General features: G+C 44.2%; 1 protein-coding gene across 1 annotated transcript; it reads left to right on the forward strand.

Annotated features, from left to right (window-relative positions):
* The first annotated feature begins 2,414 nt into the window (after positions 1 to 2,414).
* Positions 2,415 to 9,641, forward strand: LOC125522392. The gene is made up of 4 exons (XM_048687452.1): positions 2,415 to 2,684; positions 2,808 to 2,996; positions 8,678 to 8,998; positions 9,276 to 9,641. The coding sequence occupies exons 1-3, from the start codon at positions 2,568 to 2,570 to the stop codon at positions 8,969 to 8,971; spliced, it is 600 nt and encodes a 199-aa protein (XP_048543409.1). The 5' UTR covers positions 2,415 to 2,567; the 3' UTR covers positions 8,972 to 8,998; positions 9,276 to 9,641.
* Positions 9,642 to 24,639: the final 14,998 nt, after the last annotated feature.

Genomic DNA, 24,639 nt, shown 5'->3' on the forward strand with positions numbered 1-24,639 from the left:
CAGTGACATTCTGTTTGTCTATGTATTCACACATGTATTATGTTTCCGGTTAATACAATTCTAGCATGAATAATAAACATTTATCATGATATAAGGAAATAAATAATAACTTTATTATTGCCTCTAGGGCATATTTCCTTCAGCACCAGCCCACCTGGGGCTGGTCCCCTCCCACACTTGGCCCATGTAGCCCTCCGGGGCTTGTGGCCCCACTTGGTGGACCCCGGGGACCCTCCCGGTGGTCCCGGTACGTTACCGATAAACCCCGAAACTTTTCCGGCGACCAAAACAGGACTTCCCATATATAAATCTTTACCTCCGGACCATTTCGGAACTCCTCGTGACATCCGGGATCTCATCCGAGACTCCGAACAATATTCGGTAACCACGTATATCTATTCCCTATAACCCTAGCGTCATCGAACCTTAAGTGTGTAGACCCTACGGGTTCGGGAAACATGCAGACATGACCGAGATAACTCTCTGGTCAATAACCAACAGCGGGATCTGGATACCCATGTTGGCTCCCACATGCTCCACGATGATCTCATCGGATGAACCACGATGTCATGGACTTAATCAATCCCGTATACAATTCCCTTTGTCTACCGGTACGATACTTGCCCGAGATTCGATCGTCGGTATCCCGATACCTTGTTCAATCTCGTTACCGGCAAGTCTCTTTACTCGTTCCGTAACACATCATCCCGTGATCAACTCCTTGATCACATTGTGCACATTATGATGATGTCCTAACGAGTGGGCCCAGAGATACCTCTCCGTTTACACGGAGTGACAAATCCCAGTCTCGATTCGTGCCAACCCAACAGACACTTTCGGAGATACCTGTAATGTACCTTTATAGCCACCCAGTTACGTTGTGACGTTTGGCACACCCAAAGCACTCCTACGGTATCCGGGAGTTGCACAATCTCATGGTCTAAGGAAATGATACTTGACATTAGAAAAGCTTTAGCATACGAACTACATGATCTTGTGCTAGGCTTAGGATTGGGTCTTGTCCATCACATCATTCTCCTAATGATGTGATCCCGTTATCAATGACATCCAATGTCCATGGTCAGGAAACCGTAACCATCTATTGATCAACGAGCTAGTCAACTAGAGGCTTACTAGGGACATGGTGTTGTCTATGTATCCACACATGTATCTGAGTTTCCTATCAATACAATTCTAGCATGGATAATAAACGATTATCATGAACAAGGAAATATAGTAATAACCAATTTATTATTGCCTCTAGGGCATATTTCCAACACATGCTCGTGCCCAAACAACAGCCTGGACGGCCAACTCTACGGCAAGGGTGTCGGGGCAACGACGATATCATCAAACAGAGAGAGAGAGAGAGAGAGGTGGGATGGCATACTCCATCCCAATCGGCTCGGGATCTCCCCGGCGGCCTCGCCGAGGGAGAGGGATGTCGTCCTTCATGCCGACTAGCTCGGGGTCTCCCCGACGGTCACGCCAAACCTCTCAGAGAGGCTACCGTGCAGCTCATGGCCATGGAGGTGGTGGGCATGCAGGTTGCAGTACACACTGCAACGTGGAAGCGTATGTACCACTTTGGGGGATATAAACACATAAAAAGGGCTCATTTGAAAAAATGCACCATGGATGGTGGCCATGCAAGATTAGGACCTCAGATGAACAAACATACATAGTTTTGAAACCCAAAACTGCAATTTTGAAGTTATGGGACTAAAAATGACACACCTCCAATAGTTTTAGGACCCAAAAGTGCAGTTTGAAAGTTATAGGACTAAACTGACACACCTATGATAGTTTTAGGACTTGTGATGCATTTTACTCTTTCAACAAATAAAGGTGAACCATATGCTGCTATCTTTGTCTTGGAATTAACATGGCCTTAACATATATACATATATATTTACAAGAGTACTATTTAGTTCACTAAATTACATAACCAAACAGAACAGAGTACTATTTAGTTCACTAATTTACACAACCAAAAAGAATAGATTTACGATCTCTTGGTCATTCCATATTCTCCTTGTACACCTACATGATAAAATCAAGAGTTACAACAACCTAAAAAGAAGCCTTCCAAAAAATCATACAACATCAAATGCGAGGAATCTGTAAACACGGTTGCGGTGACAAATAACCTGCATGTGTGATACAAATCTCAGTGTCTTACATGTCACTAGTGAAGCAAAATAACAAAGAAATCTTTGGGTTAACTAACCGAAATGAAAAACAATAATATAATGACATCTGCTACTTCAGTCTATGTGCAACCCCCTAATGATTGCCCTGTGCATATTTTCCAGCGGGGAAGAGGTTGATCAATCCTGTCCCTGCAGTCCAGATCTAACGCCCGAGATGGTACGGGATCACCGTATCATCAGATATCCACCAGTTCGGGCCGGGTCACGCACCAAACCAGACCGAGCCACCACCAGTCCACCGCACGACTCCACAGCCACTCACCCCCCGCTCCCCAATCGAGCCCTAGCTCGCCGCCGTCCCCCCCTCCCCCCGCACGAGCCGAGCGACGCGGCCTGCGCCCACCCCCTCCGGCGATGTCCCGGCGGCGGCCGAGGGGCGGGACGCAGCGGATGGACGCCGCGATCGACCACTTCGCCATCATGGGCTACCGCAAGGCCGACGTCCGCAGCGTCGTCAACCGGCTGCTCAGGGTTGGTCCCCCTCTCCTCTCCTTTTCCCCCTCTCTCCTCCCGCGGTTTCGTCGGCCGATCCGGGAGCCGGCGGACGCTATGGTTGTACGGTCGTGGCTGATTCGGCCTCGTCCCTGTGCTCAGGATGTGTACGGGAGGGATGGGTGGCCGTTCCTGGAGGATAGCTGCTACTCCGTCGTGCAGGACGCGCTCTTCGAGATGCAGGAGGAGCAGGACAAGCTGCAGCTGCAGGCCGTGCAGCAGCCGCAGCAGGAGGATGGGGATACGGATGGGGATGACGGTGGTGGTGGTGATGATGATGATGAAGCTCAGGTGAGCGAGCTCGCTCATGTGCTTATCCATGTCTCGTACTTTGATGTGACTGCTCTGCGTGTGGTATTCCTACCAATTTGCCGCTCTGCTTCAGCCTACAGACCAAAGTGCTCAAGGTTGTGTTGATTTAGTTGCTAACTGTTATCCCAGGCCCAGAAAAACTAAAACTTGCTCAATAATACCTGTGAGATGCACCAATTCCTCATGTTTACTGGGGAAATAGCGAAAATCAGTTTCTGAGCCCGAGCTCAGATGATCCTGATATCTACACCGCAACCTCACCTATAGATGCGTGCCATCCAGTGTATTTTGCTGCCGTATTTCATTTTATTTAGCCAGCTGATGGTTCGCATTGATTGCGACGGCGTGTCCACCTGAGCCGTGCACTCCACAGGTTTAGCAAACGGCGAGTAGACGAGGTCAGCTAGTTGGATCACCTCTCCCTGGTAATGCATTCATCGTTTTTGTCAGCAAGCCTGACACATTATCTACACGGAAGCCTGATCATGTGTTGTACTCCAAGCACTAGTTGCAGTCCCAATAGTGTCATCTAGACCACAGTAAACATATAGTGTTCTAGTAGAACCTGTCAGTCCCAGCCCTAGCTGAATGAAGCCACCAGAAGTAAGGTTCAGATAAACCTGACGGCCCCTAGCAGAATGAGTCCAGCAGAAATAAGATTCCGATAAAAGACTGAAGCATCCGACTGGGTGAAGCAAGTACACCCAGTTTACAATTAAGCAAGCATCATTCTACAAATGATCAGGAAACATAGTTTAGGTCTAAAAGTTAGAGTACTTATCATGACTCTTGAAAGTGAGGAACAAGCGCAGAGCAATGCTCACACAAACACACTAGAAAATCCTCGTAACAATAGAACAGAAACAGTATTTCAGACTTCATTCTACAAAAATTGCAAGTTGTCCGGCAGTGCCCTTCCATACCGCAATTCTTGCACTTTCCAAGCTTCCGTGGTTTCTTTGGTGCATCCCCTCTTTCAGGGGAAGTAGTCCATTTGTGCCCCTCGCGCCTACATATGCTGTAGAATCTGATCTGCTTATTCAGACCCTCGTACGGTGCCTTCTCTCTGCTACTTGTCGGTCTCCCGACCCCTCTTTGCTTTTCTGGAGCTGTTAGGCCATGGAAAGCATTGATGCTGGACCTAAACTGTTGAATGAAGTTAGTTACCCTTAAAACGTGGCTGCACAACATCCCAGTGTGCTCGAACTGACCACATTCACATGAGGTATTTACGTGTGCTTCCTGAAATTGTACTTATCTTATAGCATGTTCCACGCCGCCTCAAACTCATCTTCAGTTAACATGTGGTTGACAACCTTATGGAATTCGGCCTGGAGTCAGACTTCTTCGTATACAGTTGCCGTAATGTCTCCTTGGCTTTCTTCAGCACATGCCATTTGCACCACCTGTGCACAGTCCCCAGATAAACTTTCTTGATTGCCACCTCCATGGCTCTGTTCTGATCTGCAACCATGAATGGCAAGAGTTAGGTCCAACGAACTATTCTTTTCATAAACATGGTTTGTGAAAAACTCTAGTTGACTCACCTGTCAAAATAGTCTTTGGTGCAGGCCCCCCCATCATCCGCAGGGACTCACTAAAAAACCCACTTGAAGCTCTCTACTTGTTCCTCCCTCATCAAGACACCAGCAAGTATAATGCTCTGAAAATGATTTTTAACCCCAACAAAAAGACCAAAGGTTTTTCATGTAGGTTGTGTTGAATGTAACCACATCACTAAAAAACCTGTACTGCATTCGACTGCTTCCGTTAGTCCACATGAGGTTTTTGACCTTACTTGTTTTCTCTGCCAAAACTTTATATGTCAAACCAGGGTCATCATTGACAATGTCTGCAAACACCTCCAAAGTCTTCCTAACATCGTCTTCTGCCTGCTCACGGCTGATCTTCCCACAAATGTTCCTTAGAGTCCTCTTCGTGAATGGCACCTTCTCGATCGACCCAAAAAAACTGCCAATGATGTTGTACACCTTTCCAAGATTCACATTATTCTCCCTTAGCTGCTTTATCAAATCTTTAGTGTACACATCAATGTGCTTGTGAGACGGCCCGTGCACTTTTTCACCAATCGTCAACGACATAGAGTGGTTGTGGCTTTTTCACGGTGCTCTGTGATGTATCAACTGTTGTCTGCTGCGCGCAACAACCTAATCAAGGCCGGACACTGACATCTGCAGGACCTACTGTTCTCTGTTTCCGGTTTGCCCTGCATGTTTTTCACCACGACAAATCGGTCAAACACTTCCCTACGCGCCATAGAATACATTATGGAAATGAAAACTCACCAAGCACCCGCACACAATCTGTTGCATGCACTTTGTCCTCTCCGCGTTCAATCTGCTTTTACCATATCTAATAGCAAAGCCTATCTCCCACGAATACAGATTGTAGAAGTCGCATGCCTCACCTAATGAATCAAAATTCAGCCCGAGTTCGGGCGTTATCACACTCTTCGACGACTCTTCCGCGTACTTGCAAATCGACTGCTCCATAGCAATAATTCGGGAAGGGCATGGTGTCCTGTCTGGTGGCGCACTACCCAGACGTAATCTGCGATCATGGAAACCAAAATTCAATTTTTCTTTCCTAACACTTTTTTCATTGTACGGAACAAGGCTAGCAACATGGTGCCTGTGGTTATTCCTGGGGGGTTAATATGGGTGCGGTAATGAAGTGGTCCAATTTGTTCAGATTAACTATCCAGTTTTTAACTGCTAAGTTCTTACTGAATACTGTATAAGCAACGCACAAATAATGTTCAGTCAGGACAGGAGACATAAAAGATGTAATCCTACAACTCCACGTATTTCATTTCGTACCTTTTTGTCCACTCACGGGCCTGCAGATTGACTCTGTCAGTCGATGCGCAGACCTCGTCGGCGATGAATCAGGTCATCGCCGGACTCCAGCTCGTGTACCATTGTTGTCCTCGACGCCAATTTGCTGACCACAACCATATCCAAAGTCTGATTCCGCAGGGAGGGCAACTCCTGGTCCGCTGTTTACCAACAAGGACATAGGGACCGGATCTGGCTGCTCATGACTATCGGTGAACTCCTCATGTAGGGGGAACATGAGAATCCAACGGCAACGACGGCGGCCATGGCGCGTCAGTGAAAACACACTGAAAATTGCTAAAAAACTTTGCAGATCTGAAGTCTCTAACCTGTCAACGGCATCGAGGAGGAACTCCATGCCAACATCATCCATTCAAATGGCCACCGGCACAAAACGAACGCCGCCCCAAGTAAAATGGTAGGGGGCTGGTCACCAGCGCAAATCAGGGTTCGGCAAGGGTTTCCAGAATGAACAACGACGTGCTAGATGGACCGGGGGATTTGGATGGGGCCGGGTCGCCGCCTACAGCCAATGCGCGCATGTGTATCACATAGACGTGTCTGACAGACGGCTCAGCTTTTACCCCGACGTCCTGTTGCCCTGATCTTATCCTAGGCACGGTAAAAACACTAACACTCTGGTCGACGGACCAGCTACCTCACGCGTCTCCGTCGTCCCACCGCTATGTCTGGGTCCCACGTACAATGCACTGTTCCGTCCCGTATTTCACCTCCCGCCTGATTTCCACAATTCAGTGTCAGATGCGTCAGGCCTCTTTTCTTGTATCCTGAGAGCGGAACGGAAGGAGAGGATATCGGGACCAGCTGGGCTCGGGCACCAAATCGCCTTGTCCATCATTTCTTACAAACCAGGGTACATAACAGGAGAGAAAGGGAGGGAGAGGGGTGAAAAGAAAACAAAATAGGAGAACAAAGGGCAAAGGAAAAGGTGACTACCTTGGCCAGCCCGCAATCCATTCTTGGATAGACATAAGTTCCTCTTTTTTAGCCCTGTTTGACCAGAGTTTAACCATGGCCGTGCATTGTTTTGCAACTACCCCGGGGCGGGGGTAGTTATGACATCGAAGACCCTTCGATCCCTTGCTAGCAAGATAGATCAAATTAAAGTGATTGCAATCAGCTCCCAAGATTTTCGTTTGTCTTCAGAGTACAGAGATGAACTTTCCTCTGTCAGTAAAAATGTCCGCCGGTTGATCCACATCACTCATTCGGACGCCGAGGAGTTCCCAAATATGTTTCCTTCTGCTGCATTCCAGAACCAGGTGAGACAGTTTCATGGTTGCTGCAGCCAAATGGGCAGTTGTCATTGTCGATGATTCCTTGGTTTTTCAGAATCACCCTAACTTCAATCCTGTGTTTGACAAGTAACCAGGCAAAGACTTTGCATTTTTTGGGTGCTGAACAGTTCCAAATGTTACTGTTCATGAGCTCGTAGCATTTTCCAACAGAGAATGGTACTGAGTGATTCATATGAAGGGCTCGGTTGTCCAGAGACCCCTCTTGGAGACAACAGAGTTGAGGAAGAGTGCAAGTGAATGGAGCTCGTTGTCTGCCCGATCAGACGTGATATGTTGAGTGTGAATTATCCATTCTCCGCCTCTCCTACAGTCCGCAACAGAAATGTTAGGCCTGAGCGCATGAGAGTAGATGGCAGGGAATTGGATATAAAAGGGGCCGTTAGTAGGCCATTTGTCTTTCCAGAATGAAGTCGCCTCCCCATCTCCGATTTGAACACAAGTCACCTCTCTCTAACCCCTTAAATGAGTGCTGATTTGTGAACATGCTCTTGTATTAAGAGGGAGGCAATCACCTACATCCCTGTTATTGAAATGAATTATTCTGACCCATCTTGCCCACGGAATGTTTGGCGCTGTAAGGAGGCGGTGAACAAATTTCATCAGAAGACAATCATTTTGAGTACTTAATTTTTTAATTCCAAGTCGTCCTTGAATTGATCGACAAACTTGGTCCGAAGTGACCAAGCAATCAGCTCCTTTAGTCTTCTCTTTTCCTTTCCAAAGAAACAATATCCTTAATCTGTCAATCTCATTAACTACCCATTGAGGCAATTTGATGCATGACATCAGATAAGCAGGGACAGCTGACAGAACTGATTTTGTAAGCGTTAGGCGACTTCCCTTTTTTTGTTGATTATACTTCACCTAGATTTGTGCGGCCATTCTCTCTTAATCCCCTTGATTTTTTGGAGATTACTTTGCAGTGGTTATTTGCTTTGTTGGTCTTGTAAAAAATGTTATGTGCTTTTCACGTAAGCACTTGTTTATTCATAAAAGTGACAACAGTCAAGACTGCCAGCTGAAAGAAGTGAGCCAGTTGATATCTCCTATGTTTCCTTGATGCTGACATAACTGACTGATGAATTGGTGTTGTACATATTTAGCATTGCACTATGTAGTATTTTCTCACTTGGTTTTGTAATACAACTCAACATGTTGCCCGTGAGTACTTTCTGTAGTATAGGAAAACATTTAGGCCTTGTTCGGTTAAACCTCTCCCGGAGGGGATTGAGTGAGATTTTGACTTGTATGGGATTTAATCCACCCCAATCCACTTCAATCCCCTTCAATTTTGTTGCAACCGAACAAGCCCTTAGGGTGCAGAAACTCCTGTTACTTGTGACAAACTGGATTTGCCTCCAAACTAATACCTTGGGATAGCAATGTTTAATTTTGGTTTCTTATTCCCTCAAGCAACAAAGCTCATGCATGTTGTATTTTTGTCCAATTCTTACATGGGATTTGGTTGGTATTGGTAATGCAGCAACAGGAAGCAGCAATGATGGAGCCACAGTCAGAAAATGCCATGCCCATTGTGATGGTTGACACTGAGGCACAACCTTCTGAGACTGTGTTAGCCGTTGAGCAAACAGGGGAAGTGATCCCCATGATCATGGACCCACCTGCTCCCACAGCTGGGCCGCCACATCCGGCATCTACAGGAACTGGTCGCACAAGGCGTCCCTGCTATGGATGGATCTCTGAATCTGAGAGTGACTCAGACTACGAAGAATATCTTGCACGTCGACAGAAGCAGGTGCATGTCCCGGCCAAGTAGATGGGTGCAAGTGAAGCCACTTAACAGGTGCTGCTTCTGTCATCCGATCTTTCTTTGCTATCTTTTAAGTTGGTACTGTTAGTAGCCAAATTTTTATGCATAAGTTCATAGCACTGTTATTGTTCTCATGCTTTTGATCAAATGAAAACACTCTAGGATTTACGCTTCCTTGAATAAGAACACAAAGTACCATTCAGATTGAATGGTGAAATCAAAACTTGTATGCCATTCACATGAGTTTGAGGTAATGTTCTGGAAAACTCCTCTGTTGGAAATGCTAACCATCGTTCTCTTGCTGTGGCAGAGAGGGGGCTGATCCACGGCGAAAGGAAGCAGGAGAACCGGACTAATTTGCAGTATTAATATATTGCTAGTACTATATTGTTAGCATGACGAACTGAATTTAAATGACACCGTGGCTCTAGTATATAAGTAAACCATGGGCTCTGGAGCAGACACTCTGGATGGCAGGTGTCGCTCCCATGAAGTACGTAAGAACAACATATATGGGTGCTTCTGACTATATTTAGGTACTAATGTGCTAGCGTGGCTTCGCCGTTGACGTTTGTATAAATCGCGACCTTCTTGGCTTGGCCTTGCTGAATATGTCTGAATCAGTGTGGACTATGGTTTATCTATGCTTGAAACCGCTAGCTATAATTTTCTATGAGACGATGTGGCTCAATGTTTCAATGCTTGCCGCAGGTTTTCTAAACGAAGATTCTGGCCTATGTTATAAGGAAATTGGGACGCACTGGAAATTGTCCTTCAGCCTTTTTCGAAGTAAGGAAGAACTGCGAAAGGCTAGGGTTAAATTAATCCAGCGTGGCGTTTAACTGAAAAATCCCTAGAACCATTAAAAAAGAGCAGCTGGTATGAGATGCAATATATGAAAACGTTTGGCACAATGCTAGACAAAAAAAGCATAGATAATTACTGACATATTATTACTGAATAACATGATGCTTATGTTTAGGCAGGGAATTAGGTATATGCAAAAAAATAATTGTGCCAAGAGGTTGCATTTCCATGACTTGTCAACGTAAAGAGGCTATGTGCAATGGGGATCCGATGTTGTGATTAAAAGCCTGATCTATATAGTATAACGCAGAAGTTCAGAAATAACACAAGAACATCTGCAGTATGATTGTATAATTTGCATGTTCATATCTAGCAAGTTGATATACCAACAAATAAAGTTAAAACAGTGATCAATATATAGGTTAAAAATATTATGCAAATGTCTGCAGTTTCATAGTTCCTTAATTTGAGCAGATAACATAAATAAGTCATAACATGTTTATTTCCTTTCTTTGCCTGGCCTGGTATATAAGATATTCATCAGCTCCTATCATATTTCCTTGATATACTTCCATGCTAATAAATAACATGATGGCAAACTATTAGGCTCTATGTGCATATCCAGGCTCAAAAGTACCGAATTTTTTTGGAACAAAATTATTAAAGGTAAACGACAGATAGCATGATAGCTTATGTTTTATAAAACTAAGAGCATCTCTAGCAGACCCCGCATAACGTCGACCCGCAAAACGCGTTTGCAGTTCGCGGAAAAATGGCTTTGCGGGCCGGCGCAGACGGCCGCAGAGGCAGACCCCGCAAAACAGACCAGTATAAAAGGATATTCGCGGAATATGCTTTTTTACGGATCAGCTTTGCGGGGTCTGGTCTGGTGCCGCTCCCGCCGGCCCGCAAATCCTAAATTTACACCTCAATTTGACACAAGATAATGCATTTCTTTGTTTTTTCAGCAACATTGCATACATAGGACATCACCAAATCTTTGCTAGAATAGCAAGACCAAAGAAAACAAGAACCACAATTATGCATTTTAGAGGATTTCCGACTTCCATAACTACTCCCACTAGTTGGGCCAATATCTTCTCCATGCATTCATTGTCGATCTGCGGATTCTTGATTTTGCATTCTTCATTCTTCTTCTTTGGTTCTAAAGAAGTAGACGTTGCTTCGCCTGTAGTTGCACATGCAGCCGCTTCATTGCCTTCGGTTCTACAAAGGAGTGCACAGAACGTTTATTAAGTTTCTTTCTATCAATAAATCGATGTATTCGTCTTCCCAAAACCAAAATGAGCATCCATCTTCCTACACACATGATGGTGTTCGAAATGAGCTATCGCAATTTAACCAAAGAATGTGGTGCCAAAGCCGAATGAAACAACACGTACCCCGTTGTTTTCGCATTTGAAGAACACCCATCCGGGGTGCTTCGGCGTGCCCGAAGTTAGCCGCAGAACTGTCCGCGTGCAGTCGTCGCACTGTATGAGCGGCATCGGTGAGCCACAGAGCCTCTACACGAGCGCCGAGCCTGGCGGACGACCGGCCGAATCCATGCCGGCAAACCGTCAACGACGGTGACAGGACGGACTCGTACCTGCATGCGGCGATGGGACTTTGCCGGGGCTGCGCGAGGTGCTCCCCGGCCATTCCATCGTTTGGCGCAGCCACCGGCGGCCGGAAAAGCCAAATTCGGGCGCCCGTGACGGAGGGCCACATATCTGCAACTTTCCGGCCCGTCGACGCATGAGGGGGGTGATGTCTACTACACAACCTTCTTCTTGTATACGTTGTTGGGCCTCCAAGTGCAGAGGTTTGTAGGACAATAGCAAATTTCTCTCAAGTGGATGACCTAAGGTTTATCAATCCGTAGGAGGCGTAGGATGAAGATGGTCTCTCTCAAGCAACCCTGCAACCAAATAATAAAGAGTCTCTTGTGTCCCCAACACACCCAATACAATGGTAAATTGTATAGGTGCACTAGTTCGGCGAAGAGATGGTGATACAAGTGGTATATAGATGGTAGATAAAGGTATTTGTAATCTAAAAATATAAAAACAGTAAGGTAACTAATGGTAAAAGTGAGCGTAAACGGTATTGCAATGCTAGGAAATAAGGCCTAGCGTTCATACTTTCGCTAGTGCAATTTCCCTCAACAATACTAACATGATTGGATCACATAACTATCCCTCAACATGCAACAAAGAGTCATTCGAAAGTCACTAATAGCGGAGAACGAACAAAGAGATTATGGTAGGGTACGAAACCACCTCAAAGTTATTCTTTCCAATCAATCTGTTGGGCTATTCATATAAGTGTCACAAACAGCCCTAGAGTTCGTACTAGAATAACACCTTAAGATACAAATCAACCAAAACCCTAATGTCACCTAGATACTCCAATGTCACCTCAAGTATCCGTGGGCATGATTATATGATATGCATCACACAATCTCAGATTCATCTATTCAACCAACACATAGAACCTCAAAGAGTGCCCCAAAGTTCTACTGGAGAATCACGACGAAAACGTGTGCCAATCCCTATGCATAGGTTCATGGGCGGAACCCGCAAGTTGATCACCAAAACATACATCAAGTGAATCACGTGGTATCCCATTGTCACCACAGATACGCACGGCAAGACATACATCAAGTGTTCTCAAATCTTTAAAGACTCAATCCGATAAGATAACTTCAAAGGGGAAAACTCAATTCATTACAAGAGAGTAGACGGGGGAAGAAACATCATAGGATCCAAATATAATAGCAAAGCTCGCGATACATCAAGATCGTATCACCTCAAGAACACGAGAGAGAGAGAGAGAGAGATCAAACACATAGCTACTGGTACATACCCTCAGCCCCGAGGGAGAACTACTCCCTCCTCGTCATGGAGAGCACCGGGATGATGAAGATGGCCACCGGAGAGGGATTCCCCCTCCGCAGGCTGCCGGAATGGGTCTAGATTTTTTTTGGTGGCTACGGAGGCTTCTGGCGGCGGAACTCCCGATCTATTGTGCTCTCGGATGTTTTTAGGGTATATGGAGATATATAGGCGGAAGAAGTACGTCAGGGGGGCCACAAGGGGCTCACGAGGGTGGAGGGCGCGCCCAGGGGGGGTGGGCGCGCCCCCTGCCTCGTGGCCTCCTCGTAGAGCCCCCGACGTGCACTCCAAGTCTTCTGGGCTTCTTTGCTTCCAAAAATGAGTTCCGTGAAGTTTCAGGTCAATTGGACTCCGTTTGATTTTCCTTTTCTTCAAAACCCTAAACAGGGTAAAAACAGAAACTAGCACTAGGCTCTGGGTTAATAGGTTAGTCCCAAAAAATTATATAAAAGTGTATAATAAAGCCCATAAACATTCAAAACAGTAGATAATATAGCATGGAGCAATCAAAAATTATAGATACGTTGGAGACGTATCAGCATCCCCAAGTTTAATTCCTGCTCGTCCTCGAGTAGGTAAATGATAAAAACAGAAATTTTGATGCGGAGTGCTACTTGGCATAATTTCAATGTGATTCTTCTTAATTGTGGTATGAATATTCAGATCCATAAGATTCAATACAAAAGTTCATATCGACATAAAAATAATAATACTTCAAGCATACCAACTAAGCAATTATGTCTTCTCAAAATAACATGGCCAAAAAAAGCTATCCCTACAAAATCATATAGTCTGGTTATGCTCTATCTTCACCACACAAAATATTTAAATCATGCACAACCCGGTGACAAGCCAAGCAATTGTTTCATACTTTTGATGTTCTCAAACTTTTTTAATCTTCACGCAATACATGAGCGTGAGCCATGGACATAGCACTATAGGTGGAATAGAATGGTGGTTATGGAGAAGACAAAAAGGAGAAGATAGTCTCACATAAACTAGGCGTATCAACGGGCTATAGATGCCCATCAATAGATATCAATGTGAGTGAGTAGGGATTGCCATGCAATGGATGCACTAGAGCTATAAGTGTATGAAAGCTCGACAAAATAAAGTAGTGGGTGTGCATCCAACTTGGTTGCTCACGAAGACCTAAGGCATTTTGAGGAAGCCTATCATTGGAATATACAAGCCAAGTTCTATAATGTAAAATTCCCACTAGTATATGAAAGTGACAACATAGGAGACTCTCTATCATGAAGATCATGGTGCTACTTTGAAGCACAAGTGTGGTAAAATGATATTAGCATTGTCCCTTCTCTCTTTTTGTCTCATTTTTTATTTTTTTATTTGGGCCTTTTCTTTTTTTATAGCCTCTTTTCTTTCTTTTTTTTATTTGGGCTTCTTTGGCCTCTTTTATTTATTTTCATCCGGAGTCTCATCCCGACTTGTGGGGGAATCATGGTCTCCATCATCCTTTCCTCACTGGGACAATGCTCTAATAATGATGATCATCACACTTTAATTTTCTTACAACTCAAGAATTACAACTCGATACTTAGAACAAGATATGACTCTATATGAATGCCTCCGGCGGTGTACCGGGTTGTGCAATGATGCATGAGTGACAAGTATGAGAGAATTATGAACAGTGGCTTTGCCACAAATACTATGTCAACTACATGATCATTAAGCAATATGACAATGATGGAGTGTGTCATAAATGGAACGGTGGAAAGTTGCATGTATTTCGGAATGGCTATGGAAATGCCATAACAGGTAGGTATGGTGGCTGTTTTGAGGAAGGTATATGGTGGATTTATGGTACCGGCGAAAGTTGCGCGGTACTAGAGAGGCTAGCAATGGTGGAAGGGTGAGAATGCGTATAATCCATGGACTCAACATTAGTCATAAAGAACTCACATACTTATTGCAAAAATCTATTAGTTATCGAAACAAAGTACTACGCGCATGCTCCTAGGGGGATAGATTGGTAGGAAAAGACCATCGCTCGTCCCCGACCGCCACTCATAAGGAAGGCAATCAATAAATAAATCATGCTCAGACTTCATCACATAACGGTTCACCATACGTGCATGCTACGGGAATTACAAACATCAACACAAGTATTTCTCAAATTCACAACTACTCAACTAGCACGACTTTGATATTATTACCTCCATATATCAAAACAATCATCAAGCATCAAACTTCTCTTAGTATTCAACACACTCATAAGAAAGTTTTATTATTCTTGAATACCTAGCATATTAGGAATTTAAGCAAATTACCATGCTATTTAAGACTCTCAAAATAATCTAAGTGAAGCATGAGAGTTCATCTATTTCTTCAAAATAAAACTACCACCATGCTCTAAAATATATAAGTGAAGCACTAGAGCAAATGACAAACTACTCCGAAAGATATAAGTGAAGATCAATGAGTAGTCAAATAATTATGCAACTATGTGAAGACTCTCTAACATTTAATAATTTCAGATCTTGGTATTCTATTCAAACAGCAAGCAAAGCAAAAGAAAATGACATTCTAAGAATAGCAAACATCATGTGAAGAAGCAAAAACTTAGGATCAACCGAAACTAACCGATAGTTGTTGAAGAAGAAAGGTGGGATGCCAACCGGGGCATCCCCAAGCTTAGACGCTTGAGACTTATTGAAATATTATCTTGGGGTGCCTTGGGCATCCCCATGCTTGAGCTTTTGTGTCTCCTTAATTCCTCTCATATCACGGTCTCCCTAAATCTCAAAAGCTTCATCCACACAAAACTCAACAAGGACTCGTGAGATAAGTTAGTATAAACCATTGCAAAAACCTTATCATACTCTACTGTAGAAAATCACTAAAATTATTATTCAACATTGCATACTAAATGCCTCTGCATATTTAATAGTCCTATCCTCAAATAGAATCATTAAAGAAGCAAACATATGCAAACAATGCAAACATAACAGCAATCTGCCTAAAGAGGATAGTCTGTAAAGAATGCTGCAACATCCATACTTCCCTAGCTCCAAAAATTATGAAATAAAATTCCCACTGTAGTAAATTTATCAGATCTTAATATGCAAAAGGTTTCAACATTTTACCACATTCTGACTTTTCTAGGTAATTATTGCAACAGCGGTAAACTTTCTGTTTTCAAACAGCGACATGTATACTTGTAACATAGGCATAGTAAAGGCTATCAATGCCACTTTTATTGAAATAAAAGATGCAAAACATTGTTATAAATAACAGAAATCAAATCCTAACAAAATAAATTGACGCTCCAAGCAAAACACATATCATGTGGTAAATAAAAATATAGCTCCAAGTAAAGTTACCGATGAACGAAGACGAAAGAGGGGATGCCTTCCGGGGCATCCCCAAGCTTATGCTCTTGGCTATCCTTTAATATTACCTTGGGGTGACTTGGGCCTCCCCAAGCTTAGGCTCTTGCCACTCCTTATTCCATAGTCCATTGAATCCTTACCCAAAACTTGAAAACATCACAACACAAAACTTAACAGAAAACTCGTGAGCTCCGTTAGTATAAGAAAATAAATCACCACTTCAAGGTACTGTAATGAACTCATTATTTATTTATATTGGTGTTAAACCTACTGTATTCCAACTTCTCTATGGTTTATAAACTATTTTACTAGCCGTAGATTCATCAAAATAAGTAAACAACACATGAAAAACAGAATCTGTCAAAAACAGAACAGTCTGTAGTAATATGGATCAAACGTATACTTCTGGAACTCATAAAATTCTCAAATAAATTTCTGGACATGATGAATTTATCTATTAATCATCTGCAAAAATAATTAACTAAATATCACTCTCCAAATAAAAATGGCAGCAATTCTCGTGAGCGCTAAAGTTTTTGTTTTTGACAGCATGATCAACAAGACTTTCCCCAAGTCTTCCCAAAGGTTCTACTTGGCACAAACACTAATTAAAGACATAAAACCACATCTAAACAGAGGCTAGATGAATTATTTATTACTAAACAGGAGCAAAAATCAAGGAACAAAAATAAAGTTGGGTTGCCTCCCAACAAGCGCTATCGTTTAATGCCCTAGTTAGGCATGATGATTACAATGATGCTCACATAAAGGATAAGAATTGAAACATAAAGAGAGCATCATGAACAATATGACTAGAACATTTAAGTCTAACATACTTCCTATGCATATGGATTTTGTGAGCAAATAACTTATGGGAACGAGAATCAACTAGCATAGGAAGGTAAAACAAGCATAACTTCAAAACTTTAAGCACATAGAGAGGAAACTTGGTATTATTGCAATTCCTACAAGCATATATTCCTCCCTCATAATAATTTTCAGTAGCATCATGAATGAATTCAACAATATAACCAGCACCTAAAGCATTCTTTTCATGATCTACAAGCATAGAAAATTTACTATTCTCCACACAAGCAAAATTCTTCTCATGAATAATAGTGGGAGCAAACTCAACAAAATAACTATCATGTGATTGAAAATTAAGATCAAGATGACAAGTTTCATGGTTATCATTGTTCTTTAAAGCATACGTGTCATCACAATAATCATCATAGATAGGAGGCATGCTTTCATCATAATAAATTTGCTCATCAAAACTTGGGGAATAAAAAATATCATCTTCATCAAACATAGCTTCCCCAAGCTTGTGGCTTTGCATATCATTAGCATCATGGATATTCAAGTAATTCATACTAACAACATTGCAATCATGCTCATCATTCAAATATTTAGTGCCAAACATTCTAATGCATTCTTCTTCTAGCACTTGAGCACAATTATCGGAATCCTTATTCTCACGAAAGACATTAAAAAGATGAAGCATATGAGGTAAAATCAATTCCATTTTTTTATAGTTTTCTTTTATAAACTAAACTAGTGATAAAACAAGAAACTAAAAGACTCGATTGCAAGATCTAAAGATATACCTTCAAGCGCTAACCTCCCCGGCAACGGCGCCAGAAAAGAGCTTGATGTCTACTACACAACCTTCTTCTTGTAGACGTTGTTGGGCCTCCAAGTGCAGAGGTTTGTAGGACAGTAGCAAATTTCCCTCAAGTGGATGACCTAAGGTTTATCAATCCGTAGGAGGCGTAGGATGAAGATGGTCTCTCTCAAGCAACCCTGCAACCAAATAACAAAGAGTCTCTTGTGTCCCCAACACACCCAATACAATGGTAAATTGTATAGGTGCACTAGTTCGGCGAAGAGATGGTGATACAAGTGGTATATAGATGGTAGATAAAGGTATTTGTAATCTGAAAATATAAAAACAGCAAGGTAACTAATGGTAAAAGTGAGCGTAAACGGTATTGCAATGCTAGGAAATAAGGACTAGGGTTCATACTTTCGCTAGTGCAAGTTCCCTCAACAATACTAACATGATTGGATCACATAACTATCCCTCAACATGCAACAAAGAGTCACTCCAAAGTCACTAATAGCGGAGAACGAACGAAGAGATTATGGTAGGGTACGAAACCACCTCAAAGTTATTCTTTCCAATCAATCCGTTGGGCTATTCATATAAGTGTCACAAACAGCCCTAGAGTTCGTACTAGAATAACACCTTAAGATACAAATCAACCAAAACCCTAATGTCACCTAGATACTCCAATGTCACCTCAAGTATCCGTGGGCATGATTATACGATATGCATCACACAATCTCAGATTCATCTATTCAACCAACACATAGAACCTCAAAGAGTGCCCCAAAGTTCTACTGGAGAATCACGACGAAAACGTGTGCCAACCCCTATGCATAGGTTCATGGGCGGAACCCGCAAGTTGATCACCAAAACATACATCAAGTGAATCACGTGGTATCCCATTGTCACCACAGATACGCACGGCAAGACATACATCAAGTGTTCTCAAATCTTTAAAGACTCAATCCGATAAGATAACTTCAAAGGGGAAAACTCAATTCATTACAAGAGAGTAGAGGGGGGAAGAAACATCATAGGATCCAAATATAATAGCAAAGCTCGCGATACATCAAGATCGTATCACCTCAAGAACACGAGAGAGAGAGAGAGATCAAACACATAGCTACTGGTATATACCCTCAGCCCCGAGGGAGAACTACTCCCTCCTCGTCATGGAGAGCACCGGGATGATGAAGATGGCCACCGGAGAGGGATTCCCCCTCCGGCAGGGTGTCGGAACGGGTCTAGATTGGTTTTTGGTGGCTACGGAGGCTTCTGGCGGCGGAACTCCCGATCTATTGTGCTCTCGGATGTTTTTAGGGTATATGGAGATATATAGGCGAAAGAAGTACGTCAGGGGGCCACGAGGGCCTCACGAGGGTGGAGGGCACGCCCCCCTGCTTTGTGGCCTCCTCGTAGAGCCCCCGACATGCACTCCAAGTATTCTGGGCTTCTTTCCTTCCAAAAATGAGTTTCGTGAAGTTTCAGGTCAATTGGACTCCGTTTGATTTTCCTTTTCTTCGAAACCCTAAAACAGGGTAAAAACAGAAACTGGCACTAGGCTCTGGGTTAATAGGTTAGTCCCAAAAAATGATATAAAAGTGTATAATAAAGCCCATAAACATTCTAAACAGTAGATAATATAGCATGGAGCAATCAAAAATTATAGATACGTTGGAGACGTATCAGGGGGGGCAACCTCATGCGTGTGGCGTCCCTTCGGCGTGATCCCGCCGGTTACTTTTGCCGAAATCGCGGGTGGCCGCTCGGCGGCGGGGCGAGGGGGAGAGGGGAGGTGGTAGGTGGGGGAAAACGCGGGCTGAAATGTCCTCCCCACCAACCGCTCCCGCTATATGCAGGGCACCGACGGGGGGGGGGAGGGGGAGGGACCCGCGTATTCGTGAATTGGGGTCAAGATTTTGCCGCACCCCTAAAAAACTTTTAAGGGTCGGCCGCGTTTGCGGGGTCTGTTCGGACGGAATTTTCCATGCCGACTCGCATTTTGACGGTTATTTTGCGGGTCTGCTAGAGATGATCTTAGTTGATGTTTGCTGGGCTGAACTAATTGGATGATAAAGCCAGTTGATAGACAAAGCCAATAAAGCTTATAAGCAAGGAGGAGGAAAACCATTGAACTCACATCCGAATTGCCCATATAAGCAGGAAATTGACATTGCCGCTTGTTTGGAAGTGGCGTGCTTGATTTTGTTTTTGAAATAATGGATGATGGGTACCAATGCTGGAGTGATACATCCTTCCTCGCGAGCCGGTTGAAGTGAGTGTTTTGTTGTTTTTGGTAGTCTCCAGTTTCCGTGCTTGCAAATTTCCTCTTAACAACATCTGACATTTGGAGGGCTAACTTTCGGTTGCTTCTGTTGGTTGGGAAACATGATCCAATCAGTTTCCACTTTTTTGCAAAAGATAGTTTTGTCGCAAGAACACGTGTTTATCTTCCTAAAAGGAAATTGTAGACGGCGATCTGTTTCCTTCTCCACAAGAAAACATCCTAAATTTTCCTCTTCATCCCATCGGTGCTACTGCCGGTCCGCCCCACCTCCGATGGCCTTTGGGCTATGGAGGTGCGGAGGATCTCGGCCCCTGCCGGCGGGAGGGACCCTGTTTTTATTCTTGTTAGGTTCAGTGTCTTGGTTGTGGCTGTGTGGCGGCGGTGATGTCTCTTAGTATGAATAATGTCTCCCACGTTCAATCACCGTTCCGATGATGCATCTAACATCATCGAAGGAGTGTGTAGGTATGTCTTCGTCGGATATCGCGGGATTCGGTCAGTGCTAGTCTTCGGTGGATCTGTTTGGATCTGGTCTTTATTCGGATTGGTTCGGGTGTTTACAGGTTCGATACTTTCGATTTACGACTTTATTCATCGGTGATGGTTGCTGCTCTGATGCACTGGTCCTACGGGGCCTTAGTATGATAACTTTCCGACTGTCTACTACAACAAGGTTTGTCCGGCTCCAGGGAAGGAGAGACAATGATGATGTCGCGTCTTCGACTCGCTCCAGTGCTTGTAGTCGTCGCTAGATGGTCCACAGACCTGGTTGCAATTTTTATTACCTCTGGTGTCCTTTGTACTACCATGATTGGAGATGGATAGATTGAAAATTTCTCACGCAAAAAAGGAAAATTGTATCTTTACATAGAAATACCAGGGTATTTCCATTAGCAAATTTGACTGTTTTTTCATATGCTTTTATTATCCAATATTTTTCTAATATGATTGACGAGTCAGGCTATGTATTATTGTTCTCATGTTTACCGAAAAAGGGTTTCCCTCACTTTGTATTCCAAAGCAAATCATCATTGTACACATCGCAATGCTGGGGCGAGCAACACATCAAGCCCAAAGAAAAAGAAAAAGAAATAAATGCCAACAGCGGCAGCTCGACAAAGCACGGAAGACCCGCGACCGCTGCGCCCTCCGGAAACAAACCACCACAGCCCGAGGCTCCGATCTACCGCGGACTAAGCAGCACCTTCAAGAAGAGATGCGACGCCCACGACGCTGCTGCCCGGACAAATCCTAGGGTTCCCCTAGTACACGGAGGGAGGTCGGGGATAGCTACTCTCGACACCCTCCAAGAAGGGATAGTGGCACCCGCCGGTGTCACCGCATCGGAGCCGGACGAACCGGCAAGGATTTCTCCCGCACGCCAAACCCCACCGGCCAACTGGAGCCGACCAGCCAAACCACCGCCCAACCATGCGCCATCACAGTTGCACCGCCACCAACGTCATCTCGCCGCGAGCACCATCACGAGGCCAAGAAGACCGGTGAGAAGATCCAACCAGCGGGAGCAACAGCACCAAGGCCGAGCGGGAGGGAACCACCTCCACCGCCATCGTGCGGGAGGCCCACGCCTCCGGCACCGTCGCGGTAGCCGTCCGGACACAGCAGCGAGGCATACCAGGCCACCCCTGGCCCAGCCAGGCCCGAAATGGGCCCGCTAAGCCCTGCCGGCCACGCTGTAGCAGGCTGGCGTCGATGCCGCCAGCACCCCACTGATCGTCGCCGCTCGCCACCGCCTCCTGAGGGCCACGCCAACGCCACACCTGTCGCCGGTCCGCCCTGGCCCAGATGGGGCCCGAAGGGCCTAGATCTGGGTCGGGCGGGCGCCGCCAGCCCATGCAGCTGCGTAGCCCCACCGCCAACGGCGGCGCCGCCGCCCAGAGCTCGCCCCCGCCGCCGCGCAGGACTGCCGCCGCTTGAAGACACCGCCCATAGAGCTCCGTCCCGCGCTGGAGAAACCCTAGACGAGTAAGGGCCGGGGGCCGCCACCGCCAACGTCGCCCGCACTACTAGGAAAAGGCCTACTAATGGCGCACCGGTTTTGCCTACTAATGACGCATCACCGGCGCGCCATTAGTAGCACGCCACTAGTAATTTTTACTAATGGCGCACCACTGGTGCGCCATTAGTTTTGCTCACGGTGCGCCACTAGTGTCTGCTATACTAATGGCGCACCACATGGTAGTGCCCCATTAGTAACAATTTTTTTAATTTTTTTTCTTAATCTCAGGTCACTATTTCACCTATGAGATATCCAACACATATATATACAACAAGCATCCATATAACAATCATAGCCAACACACAAGTTCCATCATATATACATACATAGCCAACACATAGTCCATCGTTACATATTACAAAAGTTTCACATTGTTCATCCAACACCGTTATCCATCAATTCACAAAAGTTTCACATTGATACAAAATAAAAACACAAATGGAAAAGAAGCACTCCATCCATGCAAGCTTCCGTGAATTAAATCAAATCTGCAAAATGATAAACAAGAAGTTAGAAGAAGAAAAAGAAGAAGACTAGAAGAATACTAGAAGAAGAATAAGAAGAATTTTGGAAAAGAAGAAGAATAAGAAGAAGACTATAAGCTTATTATGTAAACTTGATCATTTTGTGCTAACATAAGTTATTTTGGAGCTAACCTATAGGAAACTAAGCATATAAGCTCTAAGTTAGTATATTAGAGCCAACTTAGGTAAAATGAAGCTAACCTATGTCATTTTGGAAAAGAAGAAGAATAAGAAAAAGACTATAAGCTTATTATGTAAACTTGATCATTTTGTGCTAACATAAGTTATTTTGGAGCTAACCTATAGGAAACTAAGCATATAAGCTCTAAGTTAGTATATTAGAGCCAACTTAGGTAAAATGAAGCTAACCTATGTCATTTTGGAAAAGAAGAAGAATAAGAAAAAGACTATAAGCTTATTATGTAAACTTGATCATTTTGTGCTAACATAAGTTATTTTGGAGCTAACCTATAGGAAACTAAGCATATAAGCTCTAAGTTAGCATATTAGAGCCAACTTAGGTAAAATGAAGCTAACCTATAGGAAACTAAGCATATTAGAGATAACATAGGTAACTAAGTATATATATATATATATATATATATATATATCATTTTGGAGATTTGACATACCTGACAAAGTTCAGTTCTCATGCATTGTTCTTCTCCTTCTCCTTCCTCAGCCTGATGCGCCAAGAGCAAGCACACATCTGAGCAGACATTAGCAATATATGACAGAAATGTACATGCTGATTAACAAGCTTGGGCTTAGCAGTAATATTCTGAGAAAATATTTTCTTGAAGCCTGAACAAGTGGCTTTCCTTTTTTAAAAACAGAACCAACACCATGACACAATCACTTGACAACATCTATTGACTACATTAGATGGAGAACTACTCAAGCGGTGCAAGCAAGCAAAATTGCCAAGCTAGTGCACCAAGTCCAAATTCAGTTAAAGCAAGCTCTTCCTACTGCAAGGATATTGAGCTTTCAAATTGTAGAGAATTTGTTGCTTTCACTTGCCATAATCTACTCCAGCTAGTTGCTGCAAGTGGGTGCAATTATAAATTGCATGGCTACAGAAAATATGAGGACGAGCAAGTGGGTGCAATTATAAACTCACTTACAGTAACAAGCAAGCACATCAAAATCTGAACCAGTATCTGAGCTAGTACTCCAAACTGTATGTAAAATGTGCTCCTACTAAAAAACAGGACATTGTGCCTGTCAAATATGCAGTTCTCCTTATCAACCTACCTAGCAGTAACAAAACCAAAAAAAACTCATGCGGCACCTACATGAGTAGCAGGAGTATTTCTGAATTGTGATGCTAGGTTATTAATTTCTTACAGAGTGCACCATTTAAAGGCATTGATGTGATTATTTCTCTGCAATTATGTATCCTAAACTAGCAAGGTTATATTTAAAGGCATTTACAGAGTGCACCATTTAAAGGCATTAATTATGTATCCTAAACTAGCAAGCTGTTAACATGTCACTTGATAAAACATGGAGAAAACTACCTAAAGCGATGCAAAGCCTGCTTTGAAGAACGATTTAGAGAATAATAAGAAGCCACACAAAGCTAACAGCAGCAAATTAGCACCAGGCATAAGCAAAAGGGAACGAATTACTACTACCCTTTACACTAGCACTGACCCTTCACAGTAGCAAAAGATGTCTACATACTCGCACCATTCGTCCATCCATCTAGCAAGCAACTAGCACAATTCAGCCAACCATCAAGCAAACCATCTACTACCTAACATCAACACACATCCATTGATCCATGTAAATAGCAGCATGGACAAGAGAGGAACAAGGAACAGAGAGATGAACAAGGAACATGGAGGTGAGTAAGGAAGAGGGGCTCACCACGGGCAGCACGTCGAAGGAGAGCAGCCGCTGGCCACGCGCAGGGAGAGACGGCGGGAGGTGGCGACGATGGTCACGGCACCGTCCTTGGTTCGCCGGCTGCTGCTGGGGAGACCGGAGGCGGAGGACGACAGGGGCCGGCAGGGTGGGCGCGTGCGTCGGGGCCGAGGTCGCCGGCTGCTGCAGGGGTCGGAAGAGGCGCTCACTCGTCCGAGGTGGAGGAGAGGAGCGGGCGGCAGGGCGAGGAACCCTAGCGCGAGGGTCGGGGCGGCGGGGGTGGGGGCGCGGGGGCGGCGGGGGTG

This window comes from Triticum urartu, chromosome 7 (assembly GCF_003073215.2).
Source record: "Triticum urartu cultivar G1812 chromosome 7, Tu2.1, whole genome shotgun sequence".
Classification (NCBI taxonomy): Eukaryota; Viridiplantae; Streptophyta; class Magnoliopsida; order Poales; family Poaceae; genus Triticum; species Triticum urartu.